This window comes from Bombina bombina, chromosome 5, assembly GCF_027579735.1.
Source record: "Bombina bombina isolate aBomBom1 chromosome 5, aBomBom1.pri, whole genome shotgun sequence".
Taxonomy (NCBI): domain Eukaryota; kingdom Metazoa; phylum Chordata; class Amphibia; order Anura; family Bombinatoridae; genus Bombina; species Bombina bombina.
In genome coordinates, this window is record NC_069503.1 from 72,496,462 (window position 1) to 72,516,317 (window position 19,856).

Here is a 19,856-nt window from a genome sequence, read left to right on the forward strand (position 1 = left end):
TCCTCCTCCTCCTCCTCTCTGTCTCCCCATCTGAACTTTCCCCCTCTTCTTCTTCTCTTCTAGCAGGCACCCACGTGACATCCACCGACACATCATCATCAACCGCTTCACTTGTATCTAAAACATCAAGAAAGGAAGCAGCAGCGGGTACAACATTATCATCATCATCACACCGTACCTCCATGTCGGTAATGCTGCCTGACTGAGACTGATCACTATTATCTACATCCCCTGTCAATGATGGTTGCGCATCACTCATTTCTTCAAAATGATGTGTCAATAACTGCTGTGACAGATCAAGTGAAGCGGCTGTGGTGCTAGTGTTGGTGGTGGCGACAGGCGGCGGAGTGGCACTGGTCACTTGAGACCTGCCCAAAGCACAGCTGGATGTAGATGGTGCGTCAAGGTTAGGAGGACTAGCAGCGGAAGCTGAAGAAGATTGGGTTTCCTGTGTTAGCCATTCAACTAGGTCCTCCTCAGAAGTTTTTGCATCCCCCCTGGCACCCGGCGTCTGAACAATGTGCATATTTGTAGGGTCTAAAGGAATCACAGCACCACGACTACGGAACCTGCGGGGTGGCTTGCCTCTGCCTGTCATTTTTTTTTAAATGGACACTAACAATACTATTACACCAATTGAGTGGTGGCACTGTGAAAGTGGGCACAGTATACGCTGTGAGACTGACAACAACAAAAAAGACAGATGTTTTAAAAATCACAAATTGTTAATTTTTTGAAATATTACTAGTACTGTGGCAACAAATATGATTGTTTGGCACTATTTGGCAAATGGGCCTGTCTGGCACACACGCTGGGAGAAAGGAAACTGCAATTCAATGGCACTAGGAGACTGAAGAATCACAGTCAAAACAGTTATGATTAACAAAAATTCCAATCCTGTTACAATAAATATGAGTGGTGGCACTAATTGGCTAGTTGGGACTGGCACACAGGCAGGCAGGCAGGAGGAAAATGCAATTCAAGGGCACTAGTAGACTGCAGATTGACAGTCAAAACAGTGTGATTGACAAATTTTGCAATACTGTTAAAAGAAATATGATTGCTAGCACTAATTGGATAGTTGGGCCTGGTACACAGGCTGGCAGGCAGTAGAAAAGTGCAATTCAATGGCACAAGCAAAAAGAGGATTAAGATCAACAATCAAGATTTTTTTAATTTTAATTAGTAACTATACTGTGACAAAATATTTGGATTGGTGTAAATAGTTGGCAAGACGGCCTGTCACAAAAGGATGGCAGGCAGGAGGGAGATGCAATTCAAGGAAACTAGGAGACTGATTACTGACAGTCTAAACAGTGATGATTGACAATTTTTGAAATACTGTTAACAGAAATATGATTGCTGACAACAATTGGCTAGGTGGGGGCCTGGCTCACAGCAGGCTGCAAGGCAGGAGGAAAGTGCTATTCAATGGCACCAGCAAACTGAGGATTCAAATCACAGCAACTATTACCAAAAATTTTAATTTTTAATTATTAGAATACTGTCACAACAAATATGATTGGTGTAAATATTTTTTAAGTAGGCCTGGCACACAGGCTTGGAAGGCTGTAGAAAAGTGCAATTCAAAGGCACGAGCAAACTGAGGATTAAGATCAACACTAAAAAAATTTTTTATTTAAATTAATAACTATACTGTGACAAAAAAATTGGATTGGTGTAAATAGTTGGCAAGACGGCCTGGCACAAAAGGATGGCAGGCAGGAGATGCAATTCAAGGAAACTAGGAGACTGATTACTGACAGTCTAAACAGTGACGATTGACAATTTTTGAAATACTGTTAACAGAAATATGATTGCTGACAACAATTGGCTAGGTGGGGGCCTGGCTCACAGCAGGCTGCAAGGCAGGAGGAAAGTGCTATTCAATGGCACCAGCAAACTGAGGATTCAAATCACAGCAACTATTACCAAAAATTTTAATTTTTAATTATTAGAATACTGTCACAACAAATATGATTGGTGTAAATATTTTTTAAGTAGGCCTGGCACACAGGCTTGGAAGGCTGTAGAAAAGTGCAATTCAAAGGCACGAGCAAACTGAGGGTTAAGATCATCAACAATAAAGATTTTTTTTAATTGTAATTAGTAACTATACTGTGACAAAATATTTGGATTGGTGTAAATAGTTGGCAAGACGGCCTGGCACAAAAGGATGTCAGGCAGGAGGGAGATGCAATTCAAGGAAACTAGGAGACTGATTACTGACAGTCTAAACAGTGATAATTGACAATTTTTGAAATACTGTTAACAGAAATATGATTGCTGACAACAATTGGCTAGGTGGGGGCCTGGCTCACAGCAGGCTGCAAGGCAGGAGGAAAGTGCTATTCAATGGCACCAGCAAACTGAGGATTCAAATCACAGCAACTATTACCAAAAATTTTATTTTTTAATTATTAGAATACTGTCACAACAAATATGATTGGTGTAAATATTTTTTAAGTAGGCCTGGCACTCAGGCTTGGAAGGCTGTAGAAAAGTGCAATTCAAAGGCACGAGCAAACTGAGGATTAAGATCAACACTAAAAAATTTTTTTATTTAAATTAATAACTATACTGTCTGACTGTGACAACAATTATGATTGGTGTAAATAGTTGGCTAGACAGCCTGGCACAAAAGGCTGGCAGTGGCAGGCAGGAGGTAAATGAAATTCAATGGCACTAGGAGACTGAATATTTGCAGTCCAAAAAATTAGTCGTGGATGGTAGGTAGGGCAGCAATTTAACACAGTATGCTGTGTAAGTGACAAAAACACAGGACTGATAGAAAATTAAGTTACTTTACACTAGCAAAATATTTTAAAATTTTAGATTTTAATATTAAAATTATGTTAAGAAGTGCAATGCACATATGACTCTATGAGTGGTCCCACTGGCTGGCTGCTACGTAGGGCAGCAATTATAACAACAGTATGCTGTGTAAGTCAGATAGACAGTTAGACACAGGCCTGATAGAAAATACAATTAGATTACACTAGCATAATGATTTAAAGACTTTTTTTTGGAAATTTTAAGAAAAAGGTTAAGCACATACATATGAGTCGTGGCTGATAGCCTTGGAAGGGCAGCTATTAAAAACAGTAGGCTCTGTATGTCGGATACACACACGCCTGATAGAAAATACTATTAGATTACACTAGAAAAATGATTGAAATTATTTTTTAGCGGGGGGGGGGAATTAAAAAAAGGTTAAACACATATGAGTCGTGGCTCATAGACTAGGGAGGGCAGCAAGTAAACACAGTAGGCTCTCTATGTCAGCAAAACACACAGGCCGGATAGAAAATTATATTACATTACACTAGCAAACAAATTTAAACTTTTTTTTTTTTTATATTAAAATTAAGGTGAAAGAAAAATAGATATGAGTGCTGGGTGGGTGACAGCCTGGCACAGACCAATTAACCAAAAGACTGGAAAAAAAAGAGGTATATTAATGCTGAGTGAGCCTGACAGACACAGGCATGATAGTAAATGTAATTAGATTACACTAGAAAAATATTTTTTTGTGTTTATTTTTTAAATTAAAAATAATGTTATAAACGGATATTAACACTGGTGGCTGCTGGCTGGCACAGAGCAATGAACCAGAGTATATGCTGTGTGACACTGGCCTGATAGAAAATGAAAAAAAATTACACTAGAAAAATAATTATATTTTTGGGTTAGTTAAATTTAAACTAATGTTGTTAGGGAGATATCAGTGGTGGCAGTAGTCACAGCATATGCTGTGAGCCTTAAACACACAGCTGAAAGCCAGGCAAATGCTAATAAAAAAGAAAAAAAAAAAAAAAAAAACGGCATGAAATATAGCCCTAAAAAGGGCTTTTTGGGGTGCTGTGCTTGCAGCAGAGATGAGTGGAGTCCTTCTGGACTGTAAATACACTAGCCTAGCTATGTTTTTCCTATTAATGTCAGGAACAAAAACACAACACGTCCTCTCATTAAAAAAGCAAGGTCGTTATGAGTCTAAAATGGCGGATTCCGAGTAGCTGGGAGTGTCTGTGAGGGAGTGTCTGATGTTGATTGGCTCTAATGTGTCAGGCGGCTGTGACATAAAGGGTCAAAGTTTCCACAATGATGACACATAGGGGCGGATCGAACATTGCCATGTGTTCGCCCACAAAACGCGAACAAGCTATGTTCGCTGTGAACCGTTCGCGGGCGAACAGTTCGGGACATCACTACAGGTCAGTAATGCAGCGAATATCCCTAAATTGCATTACTGTTATCATTTTAGAAAGTATAGTATGAATAGAATTGCAAACTTAACAGTAGTGAGATTATGAGTTTGTTTATGTTGAGAAAATTTCAGCTCTTGTATAAACTAGCGTCCAATGTTGTCTAAAAGGGCACATATGATATATATTTTTTGAACTTAAATGGTTAAGTGATAAGACAGTCATGTAGACCATACATGCAAAAACAAATTTGTAAAGTGACAACGATTATTATTTCTATGTAAATTGGTATAAGTGGTGCTACCAACTGTCTGGATGTTAAAGTGTATTGCATTGTGTACATGTGATTTGATTGGTTTTATAGGTTAACCAATGGGAGACATGAAGACCCTACAAAAAGGGCAGTTGTTTTAAATATTTTATTCAGCTTGGATTACGGCTGTATGACGAAACGTGTCAGCTGTTGTACTTCATTCCTCCCTTTGCAAGCAATCCCTTTGTTGCTGACAGTTTCCTTGAGGAATTTTGTACTTTGTACCACTCGTTTTAATTGTGGCATTATCGTTAGTAATAAATGCTACTTGGACGTCCTCCGGTGCTCCTGTCTATTCTTTATATTAATTCTGACATTGGATTACATTGAAGTGAGCACGGACGTAGGCACTGTGGAGACGCTCCGGACAGTGCCCCCTCCCCTTCCAGATTGGCCAACAGGGTGCGAGTGACTGTGATGAACAGAGCTTCTCAACCTATCTTGCTAGGAAACGCTGCATGCGTTTGAAGAGGGCGTGATCATCACTTTGTTGCTTTCTGTCATCCTACCAAGCAGAGAGGACGGCCGCGTAGGGCGTTCAAAGAAGTCACCAACGGAGAAAGACGGAACCCACCCAGTAGATGTACCTGGGCTCAGTGTATGGAGGATATTTTGTAAACTTTTGGGTTATTGGGACTGATAAGTGCAGTAGGATTGACAAGCAAGATTTCATACGATCACACCCCAGGACCGGACGCAGTAAGACAGCAAGTACAGCTACTTTCTAAACTTGGTTATAAAACACAGAGCCACTCACACACTACGTTGCCCTGTTCCTAGCCTTTGCAGCTAGTCACAAGTGACGATATACACAGTCAATTGACGTTTTGGCCACTATCTTACACTTTGAGGAGTATGTGAACTTTTTCAATTTGCCTAGATGCAGCCCAGATCATGATGTCATCAGTGGGCTGAGCTTGGCAGCCATTTCAAAGTGGCCAGAGACAATATTCATTTTAAAATAAATTTTTTACTGTTCTTGCTGAACGATATAGAAAAGGTGCAGGAGGCTATTTGCAGCTTTATCTAAGGTAAGACTTTAAGATGACTAAGGTGTAGACTGTCCCTTTAACTCCTGCAAAGTCAGCTATAGAGCAGCAATTAACTACTGGGAGCTAGCTGAGCATATCTGGTGAGCCAATGATGAGACATGGGTGTAGCCACCAGTCAGCTCTCAGTAGTACATAAGTTTGATAACAGAAGTGAAATTAAAAGTATCATAAAATTCCACATTCTATCTGAATCATGAAAGTGTAATTTCCTATCCCTTTAAGTATGAGTTAAGTAACAGAAAATGTCTGTGTATAAAGTCTTGCTGGTGATAAATAATCTGGGTTGGTGTAGGTGGGGGGTTAATTTGATATTGTTTATGTACTGTTAAAGGAACAGTAACATCAAAATTAGACTTAAATGGATTGGATAGAACATGACATTTCAAACAACTTTCCAATTTTCTTATATTATCCATTGTGCTTAGTTCTCTTAGTATCCTTTGTTAAAGAGTAATCCTAGGTGAACTCAGAAGCGTGCACGTATCTTCAGACAGCAGAGTTTGCAAGATTTATAGCATTGTTATACATAGTTACAAACACTGTTGCACAGAGTGCTAAATACACGTGCACGCCTCTAAGCTCATATAATATCAGCCTCCTAGGTTTACTCTATAACAAAGGATACCAAAAGAACAAAGCAAATTAGATAATAGAAGTAAATTGGAAAGTTGTGTAAAATTGCTGCTCTATCTGAATTATCAGCGTTTAACTTTCACTGTCAGATTCGGCTTCTGTCTGATGTTGTTTTCCTAATTATTCTGTGATATTGGGTTTTTAATTATACAAAAAACACAAAATACTGGTCTGGATTACAATCACTTTTTATTTGCATGAAAAAACATTGTATATCATTATATAGTAAACAGCAGCATTACATGATATATGCACACAATGGTATAAATATACCTAACACTTGTGCTCTTGATACAAAGGGATTCATCAGACATATAGGGGGGTAGTTATCAAGCCGTCAACCTCAAATACGCTGGAATTCCGCAGCGTATTTGTGGCGAGGCTGATTCGCCTTAGTTATCAAAGGCTCGAGACCGGCAAAAGTAGAATTTTGTGACGTAAGCTTCGATCCGCCGGACACAGTCCGACACAGATCGATTCTTACGTCACTCCAGATGTTCCGCACACAAGTGCGGCACATTCTCACTACTTTTGCTAGCTATCAAAAAACTAGCAGGTACGCTCGGCACTTTTACGGCCCAGCGTACCTGGTTTTCAATCCGCCACCCCTGGAGGCGGCGGATCCCATAGGAATCAATGGGAGTCTGACCATAGCGAAAGTACAAGTTTGCTGCTGACATTGATTTCTATGGGAGCTGTCTACACCTAACACCCTAACATGTACCCCGAGTCTAAACACCACTAATCTGACCCCCCCTACACCGCCGCAACTAAATAAAGTTATTACCCCCTAAACCGCCGCTCCCGGAGCCCACCGCAAGCTACTCTATACATATTAACCCCTAAACCGCCGCTCCCGGAGCCCACCGCAACTATAATAAATCTATTAACCCCTAAACCGCCGCTCCCTCAACCCGCCGCAACCTATATTAAATGTATTAACCCCTAATCTGCCCCCCCTACACCGTCGCCACCTATAATAAATTTATTAACCCCTATCCTGCCCCCCACTACGCCGCCGCCACTGTAATAAAATTATTAACCCCTAAACCTAAGTCTAACCCTAACGCCCCCTAACTTAAATATTAATTAAATACATCTAAATAAATTAACTCTTATTAACTAAATGAATCCTATTTAAAACTAAATACTTACCTTTAAAATAAACCCTAATATAGCTACAATATAAATAATAATTATATTCTAGCTATCTTAGGATTTATTTTTATTTTACAGGTACCTTTCAATTTATTTTAACCATGTACAATAACTATTAAATAGTTATTAACTATTTAATAGCTTACCTAGCTAAAATAAAGAGAAATGTACCTGTGAAATAAATCCTAACCTAAGTTACAATTACACCTAACACTACACTATACTTTAATAAATTATTCCTATTTAAAAATAAATACTTACCTGTAAAATAAACACTAAGATAGCTACAATGTAATTAATACTTATTTATAGCTATCTTAGGATTTATATTTAGTTTACAGGTAACTTTGTATTTATTTTAGCTAGTTAGAATAGTTATTAAATAGTTATTAACTATTTAATAACTACCTAGCTAAAAGAAATACAAAATTACCTGTAAAATAAATCCTAACTTAAGTTACAATTAAACCTAATACTACACTATCGTTAAATTAACTAAATAAACTACCTACAAATAACTACAATGAAATACAATTACATAAACTAACTAAAGTACAAAAAATAAAAAAGCTAAGTTACAAAAAATAAAAAATTAAGTTACAAACATGTTAAAAATATTACAACAATTTTAAGCTACTTACACCTAATCTAAGCCCCCTAATAAAATAACAAACCCCCCAAAATAAAAAAAATCCCTACCCTATTCTAAATTACATAAATTTCAAAGCTCTTTTACCTTACCAGCCCTTAAAAGGGCCATTTGTGGGGGCATGCCCCAAAAAGTTCAGCTCTTTTGCCTGTAAAAGAAAAATACAACCCCCCCCCAACATTAAAACCCACCACCCACATACCCCTAATCTAACCCAAACCCCCCTTACAAAAACCTAACACTAATCCCCTGAAGATCATCCTACCTTGAGTCGTCTTCACTCAGCCGAGCCACCGATGGAACTGAAGAGGACATCCGGAGCGGAAGAAGTTAATCCTCCAAGCGGCGCTGAAGAAATCTTCCATCCGATGAAGTCATCATCCAGGCGGCGCTGAAGAAGTCTTCGATCCGGCCGATGTCATCTTCAAAGAGGCGCTGAAGAGGTCTTCTATCCGGGCGAAGTCATCTTCCAAGCCGGGTCTTGAATCTTCCTTCCGCCGACGCGGAACCACCTTCTTCACCGACGGACTACGACGAATGACGGCTCCTTTAAGGGACGTCATCCAAGATGGTGTCCCCTCAATTCCGATTGGCTGATAGGATTCTATCAGCCAATCGGAATTAAGGTAGGAAAAATCTGATCGGCTGATGGAATCAGCCAATCAGATTGAGCTCGCATTCTATTGGCTGTTCCGATCAGCCAATAGAATGCGAGCTCAATCTGATTGGCTGATTGGCTGATTGGATCAATAAAAGCAATAAAGCTCAATCTGATTGGATGATTGGCTGATTGGATCAATAAAAGCAATAAAGCTGGGAAAAAGCCGAAGGGCAGCGAGATCGGATGAGTGATAACTCTCACAGTCCGCTGCTCATCGCCCCGCGGCTTTTTGACAGCTTTATTTGATAACTTAGGCGAACGTATTCAAGGTCCGCGGCGGCGAAGGTAGGCGAGCTTAGGCGGACGTATTGGGCCGGCGAAGCCAGAAAAGTAGACGGCTTGATAACTACCCCCCATAATGTTCCCTTTATATATACAGTATGTGCTATTATCAGTTCTTGTGGCTTCTAACTAACATGAAATCATCTAACAGACATAATATCAAGTTACAGAACATGACACACATATTACATACCCAGTATACATGTAGGTTATAGTAGCCATTTAAATTAAACTGATTATGATCACATGACACACATATTACATACCCAGTATACATGTAGGTTATAGTAGCCATTTAAATTAAACTGATTATGATCACATGACACACATATTACATACCCAGTATACATGTAGGTTATAGTAGCCATTTAAATTAAACTGATTATGATCACATGACACACATATTACATACGCAGTATACATGTAGGTTATAGTAGCCATTTAAATTATACTGATTATGATCACATGAGACACATATTACATACCCAGTATACATGTAGGTTATAGTAGCCATTTAAATTATACTGATTATGATCACGTATGTACCTGTTACTGATATTGTGTCTCATGAAATAAAATCAGTTTCCCCTCAGTAATTCCTCTGGTATATAACATGTACAATGCTAAGCATCTATTGCTATAAGAAAAGGTTTATCCACATGATGTGCACATTAAATATATTTCCCAGATGTCAATCATATGAGACTGATGTTCTTGTTTATATAATTCTCTAACACTAGGGTGACCATATTGCCGCTTTAAAAAGGGACACATATGAAAAATACATATGTCAGGGTTCTTATAAAAAACATTTCTTTAAACAGCCCTGAAAACGGCCCTGACATATGTATTTTTCATATGTGTCCCTTTTTAAAGCGGCAATATGGTCAGCCTATCTAACACTCTATTCATATAAAGACTCCTTTATTCTGTAAATATAATTATTTTCTCCCCTATGTAAAACAAATGTACAACTCCTAATACTGACATATTAATAAACAACACTGGGGGTGCTGTGGGGTGAATGGTTGTGTAAACTGGTCAGTATGAGGACAGATCTGTATATTCCTGTGTGGTGTTTGGATTCTATCACATTGGTACGAGAGAAACTGAGGTGCACATATATAGAGGAACAAAGGACAGCAGGAGAGCTCTTCCAATCTGGGGATTTTATAACTGGGATTAGAAAGTATTATTTACAATAGGATCGTTTTTGATGCTTCTATTTAGAGAGTTTGTCCTCTTTAGGATAACTGTAAAAAGGTTTGTACACTGGGTATATAAATTTTATTTGTGTATAAATATTTGGTGTTTTGAGGCTTCCGGTGTGGACGGTAGCAGAAGAACAGCACGCTTGCATGACTCCCAGGAGCACTGAGCACCAAGTGTGTTCGGCGGACGTCGTACCAAGCTTACCCTAATCCGTAATACTCCTAGTCAGGGAAGTTTTTGTAACCTTCCGGAGCAAGGTCCTGACTATGAACCAGGTGTAAGGAGGAAGCCTCTAACATGCCCAGAATTGCCTACTGGTGCAGGCAGCAGTCCTTCTTCCAAACGTACCAATACCTCAGGTGGAAAACACAGACATTACTTGGAAGAGTGCAGCGGGCATAAGGCTTTGTAAAATCACAGAGCTTGTGAAAACATTGTGGTCCAAAAACCTTTTTCTGCTTAGAATTGGATGCACTAAGAGGTCTAAGAGCAGTGGTGTAAGAGACTCTCCCTGTAAATCAGACCTCCCAGGACCCGCAGAGACCTAGTAAGCAGAGGTGAGTCGGGAGTTCACCTGATCCGCCCTTGCTATATTTCCTGGTCTCGAGAGTGGGTAGGAGGTGTTTGCTGAGTATACTTACACAGGAACTGGCGATGTGCAGACTAAAGCCCATAAAAAGTTACTGACTGCAGTGAGCCTATATGGACCCTCTGAAAAAGACTCCCAGGACCTGCTGAGACCGAGAAAGCAGACTTGAGTCAAGCACATACTCGGGTCACCCTGCTATTATCCTCTGGCCTAGAGAGCGGATAGGAGACAATTAACATTGAAGCAGAGAATATTTGCATAGGAAGTTTTTGCCGTGCAGACTAAAGACAAAGAGGAAAAATCCACTGTAATAAAACACACAAGATTCTGCTGGACATTGAACCATAAGTTAAGTACTCTTCCTTTTTTTCACTAATATAGCTGGCCACCTCAAAATAACCGGCTTGATAATACTACATAACCCATATACTATTGTCCCAGGTTTTTTTTTGGCTTCTTTTCGTCTCTATTACTATGCCTATCATGACATAGGTCTGAAATTTAATACAGCATGTGGCTTGCTAGACTATACCCAGTCAGATTAAGGATAAGTCTACACACTGGGGTTACCATTATTAGCCCAGTTGAAGAAGCTAAACAATTTTTAGACAACAGCAAAAAAGGAAATAAATGATGTTATTAAGATATAAGGAGTAAAGCTGTGGAATAGGTAGAATGACTGTACGTGCTGTATTTGTTTGGTTCTCTTTTTTATTTTATTTTTCCTCCCCCTCCTCCTCTACTTTGTCCTCCATAACTTAGCACTAGTCCAGGCTCCTTCTTTGTATATATATATATATACATAAATGTTGAAGCTAAAATTGACGTAGTGGAATGTAGGTGGGATAACCTCCCCCATTAAAAGAAAAGCCATACTCAATCATTTGAAAACCCTAAATACAAGCATTGCTCTATTACAAGAGACCCATCTTTCTATTAGTGAGGCTCAGAAATTAAAATAGAGATAGGTGGGAGAAATATTTGCCACTCCGTGTATGGGTAGGAAGAGAGGTGTGGCTATCCTAATTCATAAGGATCTGGAGTATAACATTTTAAAAGTAGAAACTGACAAAGAGGCCAGATATATAATTCTTAGCTTGGAATATAATCATAAAAATATGCAATTTGTAATATTTATGGCCCAAACACTCATGATGGGAAGTTTTGGGCGCTTACTAACTGTAACAAATAATAACCAGATAATAGGAGGTTTTAATTTAGCACCCAAGGCTATCCTAGATAGAAGCTACAATAGACTGGGCCCTACAATTAATACAAATTCAAGATGGGAAACTCAGATAAGTAGAACAATTAGCAATAATCTCAATGTAGTGGATATTTGGTGTATCCGGAATCCAGATGTTCACAACTATACGTGTAGATCCAAATCACATCAATCTCAGTCTAGGATAGATTATTTTCTGATATCAGATCACTTAACCACATCCATAGAGAAGAACCATTTCTGATCATGTGCCAATAACTTTGTTTATTACCTTCCACAAATTGCAAACTAGTAATACATTAAGATTTCCTACTTTTCTATATATGGACATGCAATTTAAAAACTTCTTGAAAATTAAATGGTCGGAGTATGTGGAAAATAATATATAGAATACCGGACTAAGAAAATAGATACTTTCTGGGAAGCTTTCAAAGCAGTCATGAGAGGGGAAATTTTGGCAAATAACAGGAAAGTCAATAAAAAAAAGAAAAAAGGAGAGAGAAAATCAATTGTACAATCAAGTTACAAATATGTTCATTAAACATAAAAAGAACTCCACCCTAGCAAACTGGAACAAATATTTGGATTGTAAAAAGGAAAGAGATTACAGAAAACTGAAACACAAAATCTAAAAGCTAGATCTGCCTTTTTACAACATGGGAATAAAATAGACAAATTTCTTGCCAAATTAAATAAAAATTATTCTAGTTATAAGAGCAGTAAAACTATACAAATGGAAACATTATTATTAACTCATAAATCTCAAATTAAAGAAGCATTTAAAAAAAATATTATGAACAAATATATACACAGCCTTCTATAGATTTTGCGCAAAAGGAAATATTCTGGAAAAATGTGTCCCTCCCACAACTTAATGTGGGGCAGTTAGAAAGTTTAAATAAAGAAATCTCTCAAGAAGAAGTTTGTGAGGTAGTTAGGAGCCTAGCCCTAAATAAGACAGAAGGACCGGACCAATTACCTAATGAGTATTATAAGCTATTGATAGAGGTTGTTACACCAATTCTTACAAAACTTTACAATGAATATTTAAGTAATACAAAAAAATGTTTTCCCAAATCCTTTTCTGAATCTTTTATTACTTTAATTTTAATACCTAATAAACAAGCTGAAAAAATGGACTCTTATCGTCCAATCTCTCTTCTAAACTCTGATTATAAGATCTTCCCCTCTATCCTAGCAAATAGGTTTCAAAAAATCATTATACACCCATATAAAACAAGCTTTATTAAAGGACGGACCTCATTTACTAACTTTAGAAAAGGTTTTTTTAACCGTCTCCAATATAGCATATTTAAAGGATATATCAGACCCTTTACTGCAAAAAACAGATAATGCTATTTTATGCCTAGACGTGGAAAAAGCTTTTGATTTCCTGTCATGGGATCATATCTTTACCACACTTTCAGAATTTGGTTTCAAGGGTCCCATGTTTCAGCTACTTCAGAAGCTATATCATTTTCCTAAAGCTGCTCTTATAATTAATAGAGAGAGATCTGATTCTGTTTAAGTAGAGGGACCAGACAGGGTTGCCTTCTTTCGCCACTTATATTTGACTTGGCAATTAAACCTCTTGCAGCTTATATTCGAAATAGCATAAATGTTATACAAATTGGTACTAAGGCAGTTAAACTGTCCTTATATGTGGATGACCTACTTTTATTTACCAATAATACTTTTAACTAAGATAGTGAATTTGATGCATGAATTCAGTACTTTTGCCAGATATAAATTAAAATTAAATAAATCAGAAGTTTTATGGTTAAACAAAAATATGCAATCATGCTCGAATCACCCTTTCAAAGAAGCTAAGGGACATATATCTGGGTATAAATATTTCAAATTCCCCAAATCTTTGGTATGACCTGAATTATAAGATCATAATTAAAAAGATATTATTAGAAATAGCCAGATGGACAGCTCTACCCTTAAATATATTTGGCAAAATTAACTTGTTTAAAATGATAGCATTTCCAAAGCTATTGTATATTCTGCAAAATATACCTTTGATAATTAACAAACAAGATCTTAAAGGGACACTGAACCCAATTTTTTTTCTTTCGTGATTCAGATAGAGCATGAAATTTTAAACAACTTTCTAATTTACTCCTATTATCAAATTTTCTTCATTCTCTTGGTATGTTTATTTGAAAAGCAAGAATGTAAGTTTAGATGCCGGCCTATTTTTGGTGAACGAATCGGGTTGTCCTTGCTAATTGAACAGCACCAATAAACAAGTGCTGTCCATGGTGCTGAAACCAAAATGTGCTGGCTCCTTAGCTTAGATTCCTTCTTTTTTTTAAAAAAGATAGCAAGAGAACGAATAAAAATTGATAATAGGAGTAAATTAAAAAGTTGCTTAAAATTGCATGCTCTATCTGAATCATGAAAGAAAAAAAATTGGGTTCAGTGTCCCTTTAACTTACTGAATAAGTCTATTACAAAAGATTTATGGGGTAAAAAATCTCCTAAAATTACCTTAAGAAAGCTTCAACTAGATAAGAACTCAGGTGGCTGGTCACTACTGAACACTGAAGCATACTCTATTGCATGTCTCTCTAAAGTAGCTTTGGATTGGCTGACTCAAATGGGTCATTTTGCTTTATTGGAAATAGAATCAGAAATGGTAAAACCTCATACCTTGCAAGTAATATTACATATAAAACCACATAAACTCCCAAAGCCACTTCAAAATTTACAAATCTTTAAAGAGCAGGTTGTTGCTTGGAGTAAGATGTGTACTCGCTGTTTAATTAATCCTAGTGTTTCAAATTATTTACCTATTTTAGGCAACCCAGATTTTACACCTATCTTACAAGACTACCCTTTAGCTCTTTGGAAGAATAAAGGATTAGAGTATGTACACCAATTTATAGATTTAGTTAACCGAAAAGTGAAAACTTTTCAACAATTAAAAAAGGAATTTCAAATCTCGAACCTAAATTACTTTGCTTTCTTACAGGTCAGACACTTCTGTACGAAATTAATTAATATTAATACTATTAACAGGGAATGGCAGGTTATTGATAGCCTTATAAATATTTACATGACTGGGAATTATAAAATTTCTTATTTATATGCTAATCTAACCAAAGAAAATAATATAAAAAAAATCTGATCTCGCTTTCAACTAATTGGGTAAAAACAGATCTAAATGAGACCTCTCCTACTCTCATCAAAAAAAGTGAAAAAAGATACTGCTTTAATGGATAGAATTCAGTCTCAATTAAAATTATTACACCAAGCATGTATGACCCCCCGTTGGTTAAAAAAATGGTCTAAAACTAAGGATATAGGGTGTGTAAAATGCCGGTTGCCAGACGCTAACTTAATTCGCTGCATATATAACCGCCCCAAAATAAGACAATTCTGGGCCAAATTACAGTTTTTTATGAGTAAAATTTGTAAGGAAGAAATTCAATTTTCTATTTACGATATCATATTTCTCTGTAATGGGAAACTATGGGGATCCAGAACTAAGTTACTTAATTTAAGTATAATCTTGGGTCACAATCTAATTTGTAGGACCTGGAAAAATATAAAACCTCCCACTTTAAGCATGGTTATTAATTCCTTGAAAGATTAATTCATTTTGGAACAATACAGCCCATGTAGCTCTGGAGAGACATTTGTTGCTAAAACTCTATCCAAATGGGAGTGCTTTATCAAATACCTACCACTAGCAGAATTAAACCAAATTCTCTCCCCATTCAGATCATCTAAACTTTTAGAGCAATGGGAGATAATCTCTAGAGATCTTTGCTAGGGGCGGTCATGGTGGTGGGTCCTTTTCTTCTTTTTTTTTCTCTCCAGGATGAAGTTAAGGCTTATACTGGACTTCTTTTTTCTGCTTTATTTTTTATTTTTTTATTATGTTATTTTATAATGTATTATACTTGATCAAATACCCTGGGACAGTTTTTTGTGTTTAAATTATTGTTATAATAGATGTTGTCCTGTGTGATAAAAATGCTTTTTGCTTTAAATGTATTATGTAATTGGAAAATAAACAGAAATATAAAAAAATATATATTTGGTGTTTTATAATAATTGATTTCAATAAAAACCTTTTTTCCACTTTCTAAACATTTGAAAGGTTTCTTCCCTTGTGAATCCTTTCATGGTTTTTCAGATTACTCATATGTGTAAAACTTTTTCCACACTCTGTACATGTGAAAGGCTTTTCCCCTGTGTGAATCATTTCATGAGTTTCCAGACTACTATTTTCTGTAAAACATTTTCCACACTCTGTACACGTGAAAGGTTTTTTCCCTGTGTGAATCCTTTTGTGACTTTTCAGATTACACTTTTCTGTAAAACTTTTCCCACACTCTGTACATGTGAAAGGCTTTTCTCCTGTGTGAATCCTTTTGTGACTTTTCAGATGACCCTTTTCGGTAAAACTTTTCCCACACTCTGTACATGTGAAAAGCTTTTCCCCTGTGTGAATCCTTTCATGACGTTTCAGATAACCCTTTTCTGTAAAACTTTTCCCACACTCTGTACATGTAAAAGGCTTTTCCCCTGTGTGAATCCTTTCATGACGTTTCAGATGACTCTTTTCTGTAAAACTTTTTCCACACTCTGTACATGTGAAAGGCTTTTCCCCTGTGTGAATCTTTTCATGAGTTTCCAGATTACTCATATGTGTAAAACTTTTTCCACACTCTGTACATGTGAAAGGCTTTTCTCCTGTGTGAATCCTTTCATGAGTTTTCAGATTACTCTTTTGTGTAAAACTTTTTCCACATTCTGTACATATGAACGGCTTTTTTCCTGAGTGAGTCCTTTCATGAGTTTTCAGATAATCCATTCGTGTAAAACTTTTTCCACACTCTGTACATGTGAAAGGCTTTTCTCCTGTGTGAATCTTTTCATGCTTTTTCAGACTCCTCTTTTCTGTAAAACTTTTTCCACACTCTGTACATGTGAAAGGCTTTTCCCCTGTGTGAATCTTTTCATGAGTTTTCAGATTACTCTTTACTGTAAAACATTTTCCACGCTCTGTACATGTGAAAGGCTTTTCTCCTGTGTGAATCCTTTTGTGACTTTTCAGATTACTCTTTTCTGTAAAACATGTTCCACACTCTGTAGATGGGAAAGGTTTTTCTCCTGTGTGAATCCTTTCATGAGTTTTCAGATAACTCTTTTCTGTAAAACTTTTTCCACATTCTGTACATGTGAAAGGCTTTTCTCCTGAGTGAGTCCTTTCATGAGTTTTCAGACAATACATTCGTGTAAAACTTTTTCCACACTCTGTACATGTGAAAGGCTTTTCTCCTGAGTGAATCTTTTTATGAGTTTTCAGATGATCCATTTGTGTAAAACATTTGTCACACTCAGTACATGTGTGTGGTTTCTCACCTGTGTGAATTTTGTGGTGTTCTAGTAAATTAGACTTCCATCTAAAGCTTTTCTCACTTTCTGTAGATTTGAAAGGTTTCTCCTTTGTATGAATCATTTGGCTAGACTGTAGACTTTTCCCTTCTTTAATATGTTTTGAAAACTCAGTAAATGTGTGTGGTTTATCCTCTGAAATAATAATTCCACTAGATAAGTCATAAATGTTGTCCTCTTGTTTAATGACTAAATTACTCTTTGTACATAATGATTGCTTCCAAGTTCCTGCCAATTCACCATCTTCTTTAAATATCTGCTGTGCTATCCCCAATGTTTGTGAATAGCCATTGGTGTCTGAGACTATTGGAGTTTGTGGTATCATTCTGAGGCTTCCTGGAGTAAAGGATGGATATGAACTATTCATCTGTTTGTCTACATAAAAATAAATGTAATAAATGTAAATAATGTTTATTATTTATAATATAATCCATCTCAATAAAAACATTTTGTTATACTCAAAAATGTCTTCTGTTTTGTATTTTTAAATGTATTTACCTGTAAATCACAAATTAAAAAAGGATGACATAGAATGTAAACATTACTACATCATAGTAACCTAAATTACTGATTACTGATGAAAACAAGTTATAGGGCCGCATTAAACAAGGTGCGTGTGTATAATGTTCTCAGCCAGGGAACAAGTACACAAGCAACTGTCCATACAGCCGTGTCCGGCTCATGCACAACGCATTAATCATCACAGACTAATCATCAGTGTGAGATGTTTTGAGAGGGTAAGAAGCAGTGACCTTATGATAATCTTTAGCTTTCGGCTGTGGTTGTTCTATTTATATAAACAGCCAAAAACTTTAGTTTAATAATACTCACTGTAAAATTAAGCACACAAATCAGCAGTGGTTCTAAGGTGGGGAACACTGGGGAAGTTGTAGGTGTTCCACACATGGGAACAAGATAGGCATAAGTGCAATTATGGATGTTCCATGAGTGAGGTCAGGGCAGGGGAAAATGGAGTTGCCGGTGTTCTAAGTAATGAACCAGGTCAAGGGGTAAGGTTAGGCAGTTGTTGGACATGATCTGTCTAAAAGGACAGAGGGAGGAGTAGTATTTTTTACCCTCCTCCTCAGCCCAATGGGGGTTGCTCCTTCTTTATGACATCACTGACACAAATGTACTTAAAGACACAGATATAAATATAATAGTTTATATTTGTTTAATGAGTGATCTATTCTATTTTCCAAGTAATTAAAGTCAGCATATCTATTTTATTCACCTAACACATATGAGTTCATGCTGATAACAGGCTCCAATGTCTGTGCTCAGGAAGAAGGTTCCCTTATTCACTCCAGTTACATCAATACCTGATATCTCTCAGTGCTCTGGCCATGTCTGTAAAATGTATATTAAATGGTTTAGACAGATAATAATAAATAATGGTTCTGATTAACTGTACGTATGGTATAATTAAAGGCACACATAACAATTCATGTGATACAGATCAGCTGTTTGGGTTATTACATATGTGCTATTGATTCAGCACAAGCATTTAGTACAGTTAGCTCTGTGGGTGTTATAATTGCCCCTTAAATATGAATCTCCCCAGATCTATACAACATAATGGTAGTAAATCTATTAAAGTGGGGCCATATCACAACTTTACAAATATATTAAAATCTTTGTTTTCTATCATTTATATGAACCCATATTTTCTCCTGAAAGAAATGTTAAATATCAGTTGTTTAAAATTAAATTAAAGTTAAATTGGATACCGCAGTATTAGTATTGTACTTCCAACTAATTCTCCCTGTCAGACATTTTGTCATGTGCTCCACCCCCAGTCCTTTAACTTCTCTTGGTCAATACTGAGTTTACTTAAATCACACTGCAATGGGGTGTGGGAGAAATAGGCACTAAAATGTTCATTTCAATTGTTATCTTGGAAAGAGTTAAGAAAATAAAGAATGTGTGTTTACATAGAGAGATAATATAATGAGATGTTCTTTTGGTAAATTTAGTCCATTTAAAAGAACCATAAAATATAGAATTACAAAACCACTGATGCATAATAAAAATACAATACTTACTATGATTTTTAAAAGAGCAAGATTGTAGATTCTTATAAATGTAAATGCAGATTGTATTCTTATAAATGTAGTTCTGCACCTGTACCATGTGACAGCTATCAGCCAATAACAGACTCATATCTTTATAAAATTTGAACTCCTGCATATGCTAAGTAGGAGCTGGTCCTTATAACAGGTCATTAACCCTTTCAGTGCTAACAATGGCTCTGAGCCATCGCAGAGTTTCTCACTCAGGTGCTAACAATGGCACAAAGCCATTGCTAGCACTCTCCCACCTTGAGGGAGATCTGGGGGCTCCCACCCACATCTACCCCGGCGATCAGGCTTGTATAGTGACAGGCATCACCAAGGCTTCACGTTTTGCGCTGTGATGTCACATGCAATAATGTGATGACGTCACTGTTCAACTTTATTAAA

At 36.9% G+C, this 19,856-nt stretch overlaps 1 protein-coding gene across 1 annotated transcript in view; it reads right to left on the reverse strand.

Moving 5' to 3' along the window:
- Positions 1-17,753, reverse strand: part of LOC128661325 (uncharacterized) — a 100,678-nt gene extending 82,925 nt beyond the window's left edge. Inside the window, exon 1 of the mRNA XM_053715594.1 lies at positions 16,097-17,753. Within this exon, the coding sequence (XP_053571569.1) occupies positions 16,097-17,719 (1,623 nt within the window). The 5' untranslated portion in view covers positions 17,720-17,753. The remainder of the gene's footprint in view (positions 1-16,096) is intronic.
- Between the last annotated feature and the right edge of the window lie 2,103 nt (positions 17,754-19,856).